Genomic DNA, 6,238 nt, shown 5'->3' with positions numbered 1-6,238 from the left:
AAAATTTCTAAAATAAATAATTTATAAAATATATGTATAACTTGATTTAATAAAACTAAGTATATAAATTTTTTCCCTTTTTTATTACACACATGTATATTTCAATTACAATGTTTATTAAAAAAATCACTATTTATTCAGTACTTACTAAAATGTTTTTTCTGCATGATGAAACTATATATTTTTTTAAAAAAAATAAATATTTTTATAAGAAGATTTTTTTTAAAAAATATAAATATCTATATTTTTTTTGATAAAGAAAGTCAGTATATTAACGTATTGAATTGTGTCATGAGTCATAAATATCTATGTATCTATATAATCTGTGACGACGGTTAACCCATCAATGCATAATAAAAATCTAAACAAAATAGGATCGGTGGCCTAGAGACAAACAACAAGCAAAGAAGAGAGAGTCGAACAAAAATCTTAACACCATCGAAGGGCGAAGCAAAGCAACCATTAGCAAAACGCCACGTCTACCTCTCCAAAGCCACATCCACTTCTTGTTTATGCACACACCCACGCGTCTCTCCTGTAATTTGCAACTTCCCTCTCTTCTTCTCTTGCATTCTCTTCCAGAATCTCCTCTGAGGTATGTTCTCCTTCTTCTGCTCCTTTTCTTTTTGTGTGTGTGTGGGTATGTTCATGGTTCATTCATTAGTTATCGGTACTTTAATATATCCAGTAATCAATTATACCCATTTTTAGAGTTTTCTCTTTCCGTTAATCGGAGAAACGCCCCCTTTCTGCTGCGAAATTGACTAGAAAGGGATGTCCCAACTAGTGACTTCTTGATAGTTGTTAGTTTTAAATTAGTGTTTTCCGAACCATGTTAGAATTGTGTGTTTGAAATTCGGTGCTCAGTTGGGGCGTAAGCTGGTTTGCGTCTAAAACTAATCAAGTGTTGCTTTTTGAAGCAGTCTATACAGGCAATTAGGTCTTGTCTTATCTTTATCGTCTGCAAATTTTTTTTTTCTTTTTTTGTTTTTATTGTTGAATTGAATAGTTGGGGAAGGATTATAATGGTTCCTCAAATAAAGTCACTATACACGAGTACAATATTTGAATTGGGTGATTAAGTTTAGTGAAGGAAGTGTTTTTTCAATCAATCATAAATAAAAATTAATATATTTGAGTGACTAACTCATAGTCTTCAGCATGTTGTCTTGCTTATGCACTTCAGTGTGCTTATATATAGCGTTGTACATTGGGTCTCTGTCATTCTTTTGTTCACTGTGTAAATAGAATTTGTTCAAGGGCACGATATAGATGAGATTTTTGAGCTAGACTGTAGTGCATTTGTTGGCTAGGTATTACGAGAGATTTAATTCCACTTTGCAATAAGAAATGATAATTGTTATATGTTTATATTCATAATAATTAATTAACAATGTATTGTTTGCTACTGAGGTATTTAGGACTAATTATTTTGGATGTTTTTGTCAGTGCAGAATATGGCGGCAGCATCATCAGTTTGTATTGTTGGGAACAATTTATTTACACAAAGTAATAGAAGAACTTTTAGCAAGGACTTTCATAGAAGGTATCTCATTTCACCGTGGAGACTTTCATCATCAAATAGGGCATCAAAGGCGGTTTACATTAAGGCATCCTTGGATCAACGGCAGCATGAGGGGAGAAGAGGTTTTCTAAAACTGCTCGGAGGTGCTGGAGTGGGCTTACGTGCATTATTGGGAAATGGGAAAGCACTTGCTGATGAACAAGGGGTTTCCTCCTCCAGAATGTCTTATTCTAGATTTTTGGAGTACCTGGACAAGGATAGAGTTAAGAAAGTGGATTTATTTGAGAATGGAACCATAGCTATTGTTGAGGCTGTTTCTCCTGAGTTGGGTAATAGGGTGCAGCGAGTCCGGGTTCAACTTCCAGGACTCAGCCAAGAGCTCCTCCAGAAATTCAGGGAAAAGAACATTGATTTTGCGGCTCATAATGCCCAAGAAGATTCAGGTTCTCTGTTGTTTAACCTAATTGGTAATCTGGCTTTTCCTCTAATCTTGATTGGAGGGCTGTTCCTTCTATCAAGGCGGTCATCTGGAGGGATGGGTGGTCCTGGTGGGCCTGGCTTTCCTCTTGCTTTTGGTCAATCTAAAGCTAAGTTTCAAATGGAACCCAATACTGGAGTGACATTTGATGATGTTGCTGGGGTGGATGAAGCAAAGCAAGATTTTATGGAGGTGGTGGAGTTTTTGAAGAAACCTGAGAGGTTCACTGCTGTTGGGGCTCGCATACCAAAAGGAGTTCTTCTTGTTGGTCCTCCAGGAACTGGGAAGACACTATTAGCCAAGGCGATTGCTGGTGAAGCTGGTGTTCCGTTTTTCTCAATCTCAGGTTCTGAATTTGTTGAGATGTTTGTTGGTGTTGGTGCTTCTAGAGTCCGTGATTTGTTCAAGAAGGCCAAAGAGAATGCTCCTTGCATTGTTTTTGTTGATGAAATCGATGCTGTTGGACGACAAAGAGGAACTGGAATTGGTGGAGGAAATGATGAAAGAGAACAGACCCTCAACCAACTTTTAACTGAAATGGATGGGTTTGAAGGAAACACTGGTATCATTGTAATTGCAGCAACTAACAGGGCTGACATTCTTGACTCTGCTTTATTGAGGCCTGGTCGTTTTGATAGACAGGTATGAAAGTAATTGGAAATACTTAGTGCAATTATGAGTGAGTACACTAAGCAATAAAATGTTCTTTCAGGTGACTGTTGATGTTCCAGATATTCGGGGAAGGACTGAAATCCTCAAGGTTCATGCCGGCAATAAAAAGTTTGATGCTGATGTTTCTCTTGATGTAATTGCAATGAGAACACCTGGTTTTAGTGGAGCAGATCTTGCAAACCTCTTGAATGAAGCTGCTATATTGGCTGGACGTCGTGGAAAGACAGCAATTTCATCTAAAGAGATTGATGATTCTATAGACAGAATCGTGGCTGGAATGGAAGGAACAGTGATGACTGATGGGAAGAGCAAGAGTTTAGTGGCATATCATGAAGTTGGGCATGCCATTTGTGGGTAAGAAAGAAATATTTGTTTCATTTTCAACTTTTTTGCAGTATGATTACATTGGAAGGGAAGTGTCTTTGCTACATCTTGTGTTCCTATATGAGGTCATGTGAAAAGGGGGTGAAAAGGGAAATTGTGGTTTTTGAAAGCTCTTTTAGTAAGCAGAATTCTATGAAGTGTTCTAATATATCCATTTCTATCTTTACTTGTATACAGAACTTTGACTCCTGGTCATGATGCTGTGCAAAAGGTAACCCTAATTCCACGTGGTCAAGCTCGGGGTCTTACTTGGTTCATTCCTTCGGATGACCCGACTCTGATCTCTAGACAACAACTTTTTGCAAGAATTGTGGGTGGACTTGGTGGTAGAGCTGCAGAGGAAGTTATTTTTGGTGAACCTGAGGTTACAACTGGAGCAGCTGGTGATTTGCAGCAAATCACTGGTTTGGCCAAACAGGTACTTGATCATTAACATCAGTGGAAATTTTGGAAAGAGAAACCTTATTATATTGATTGGTGACAAGGAAGTTATGCCTTATTTTGTGAAAAGAAAATTTATTAGTTTAGCTCCAGCTATGATTTAAAGTCAATCCTTCACGAGAGAGGACTCCACTACGTGAAGCCAAAACTGATTGGTAAATGATTAATTACTGTGGTAATGATTGGTGTTAACTGTCCAGTTAAATGATATTGTTTCTCTGATTGGAAGGAATGAATTTGTTTCCCGCTACATCTGTTCCTTGTGTGGCTGTTCTTTCTTTGTTTGAAATTTTTCATTTTAATTTTGCTTTTGAATCTGGTCGTGTAATCATTTGAATATTGATGCTTTTGAATTTGAAAATATTTACATATTGATTTTTTTTTTTTTGGTGTGCCAGTTCTTGCCTGAATGGTTTGTGTTTTGGCTATTATACTTCTACCCTCTTCACCTTGATTTCTAGCGAAGTGCATGATTTCGATTTTGTTGTTTTGCAATGTTGGATTTGTTGTCTATTGGTATTCTGATGCTAATCTTTTCATATTATAATCAATTTAGAAAATTCTCAAGGTTTATGTGATTTCTATGATCTTGTAAATGACTTGGCTCGAGTTGTGTCAAAGTATCTGGAAGGAATTTCTCATGTAATAGCTTTCATCTCTCACACAAAAACCGAAAAGAAAAGAAAAGAAATAAAAGGGGGAAAAAAATCCTTTTTCCTACATTTTATTGAACAATTCTTCACATCCTTGCAGATGGTAACAACATTTGGAATGTCAGAGATCGGTCCTTGGTCTCTTATGGATGCCTCAGCTCAGAGTGCTGATGTCATCATGAGAATGATGGCGAGGAACTCGATGTCAGAAAAGCTCGCAGAAGATATCGATGCCGCGGTCAAGAGGTTATCAGATGAAGCATATGAAATTGCACTTAGCCACATAAGGAACAATAGGGAGGCCATTGATAAGATTGTGGAAGTGCTTCTTGAGAAGGAGACGATGAGCGGGGATGAATTCCGGGCCCTACTGTCAGAATTTGTTGAAATTCCAGTTGAAAATCGAGTTCCTCCTTCGACTCCCGCACCAGTTTCTGTTTGAAGAGCCCGTCTCCGGAGGTCCTGGACAGTATTGAGAGAGACAGAGATAGAGAAAGAGAAGGTGATGCTCAAATTGGTGCTGACATTCGCTTGTCTCTCTTTCACAAGTACTTTCCAGTACAAGCGAGGATCTATGGAAGTCAATGTCAGCGTTAGAATAGCACTGGATTCTTAGATTTTTGAAGCTGTAAAATATTAGCAATATGTATAACTTAGAATACTGCCCGCCTCAAATATGTCAATATAAAAAAGGCTCTAGCACTTTCCTTGTGTAAAACAACGAAGAGTATTTATATATATACACCAGAATAAAGGCTAGATTTTGAGTAAATAAAGGAAATGGTTTTATTGGATAATTTTGTAGGATCTAAAAGGAGTTCAGTTTTTACTCTTTAGGAACAAGACATGTGGATAATGATAATGATGTTGGAGGATTAAGCTACAACCTACTTGAGGCAAGAATGAAAGCAAGATGAGTCTTGTTAGGCCAACAGATACGTTTAGTTTAAGTCACTTGTGTAAAATAAAATTTCAAAATGGCAATGGAAATTGTCAGGATTACAGACCAAACAATTATTAGTAACTTAGAATATTTTTCAAAATTATATAAATTGAATATTCTGGCCTATTATAAATTATTCACTTAAAGTCACTTAAAGTCAATTTTTTCCAAATGTTAAAATTATTCCAACATTCGAGATGAGAATATTGAGATGAATGTGTGGATATACACATAAAGACAAAATTTGAAATAAGCAAATACGAGAAAAAATAGAAATGACACCTATTGAAGGAAAAATGATAAAAAATAGTTTGAGGTGGTTCGAACATAAATAAAGAGGATCACGGGAAGGCGCCTGTGAGAAGAATGGAATGGATGACTTTGAACCTTGTCAAGAGGGGTAAAAGAAGATTGAAGAGAACACTTTTGGTAATCGTTGAGCAAGACCTCTTAATTAATAATATTTTTAAAAGTTTAATAAATAATAGGGCACAATGGTGTCATATAATCCATATAGCCAACTCCACCTAATGAAATAAGGCTTGTTGTTTTTGTTGTTGTTAAAATTATTCAAATATTCTTTTCAATTCTATTTGTTGGAGGGGAGGCAAATAAAACATGCTGAAGACACAATCTTGAGTATGGTATTAAAACCTAACTCAGGATAATTAATTAGACTAATAAATCGATAAACCAATTCCATCACTAGTCTAATTAAGAGTTTTAGATAAGATAAATGGGTTAGAATTTCTATATTTTAAGCCTAAAATGATATTGTTTTGAGTTAAAAATAATAATAATAAGATTGGATTGACTTTGATTCAACTATGGTTTGAATCATTAGCCCTTGAACTACTAATTAGTTCAATAATTAGTCCAAATTTCAATACTTTAATGTTGAGAGACATTCGAGTAATGTTCCTAGAATATATAATGAGAATTTTATAAATGAAAAGAATGTGTCAATGAAAGCGTTTAATCTCCATATTCGCTTCCTTGAAATTACTACTTCGCTACCCAGAACCAGAGGAAGGTCATAATCCCAATCTCATCCAGCTTAATGAATTTTCAACATGAATGGTGCTTGATGGGAAACTCTTACCAGTGCCTTTCCAAATCCAACAAGACTTACGAGCAGAGAG

The 6,238-nt window shown here is 36.0% G+C and overlaps 1 protein-coding gene across 2 annotated transcripts; it reads left to right on the top strand.

Annotated features, from left to right (window-relative positions):
* The first annotated feature begins 405 nt into the window (after positions 1–405).
* On the top strand, positions 406–4,950 carry LOC129306202 (ATP-dependent zinc metalloprotease FTSH 2, chloroplastic). 2 transcript variants are annotated; one of them, XM_054946660.1, is made up of 5 exons: positions 406–595; positions 1,455–2,645; positions 2,716–3,029; positions 3,237–3,477; positions 4,254–4,950. In XM_054946660.1, exons 2-5 carry the CDS (start codon positions 1,458–1,460, stop codon positions 4,593–4,595), a joined length of 2,085 nt encoding a protein of 694 aa, XP_054802635.1. In that variant the 5' UTR covers positions 406–595; positions 1,455–1,457; the 3' UTR covers positions 4,596–4,950. The 2 variants fall into 2 exon arrangements, with proteins under 2 accessions (XP_054802635.1, XP_054802636.1); XM_054946661.1 differs by having other exon boundaries at positions 1,450–2,645.
* Positions 4,951–6,238: the final 1,288 nt, after the last annotated feature.

Source organism: Prosopis cineraria, unplaced genomic scaffold (genome assembly GCF_029017545.1).
Source record: "Prosopis cineraria cultivar Desert tree isolate PC_DT_omini unplaced genomic scaffold, ASM2901754v1 PC3, whole genome shotgun sequence".
Classification (NCBI taxonomy): Eukaryota; Viridiplantae; Streptophyta; class Magnoliopsida; order Fabales; family Fabaceae; genus Prosopis; species Prosopis cineraria.
The sequence above is the reverse complement of the archived record's forward strand: the minus strand, read 5'-3'. Positions and strand labels throughout refer to the sequence as shown.

Coding starts and splice junctions, on each gene's coding strand:
- LOC129306202 (XM_054946660.1), top strand. CDS start 1,458: ATGGCGGCAGCATCATCAGTTTGTATTGTTGGGAACAATTTATTTACA. Junction 2,646..2,715: donor CTGGTCGTTTTGATAGACAG/GTATGAAAGTAA, acceptor ATGTTCTTTCAG/GTGACTGTTGATGTTCCAGA. Junction 3,478..4,253: donor TCACTGGTTTGGCCAAACAG/GTACTTGATCAT, acceptor ACATCCTTGCAG/ATGGTAACAACATTTGGAAT.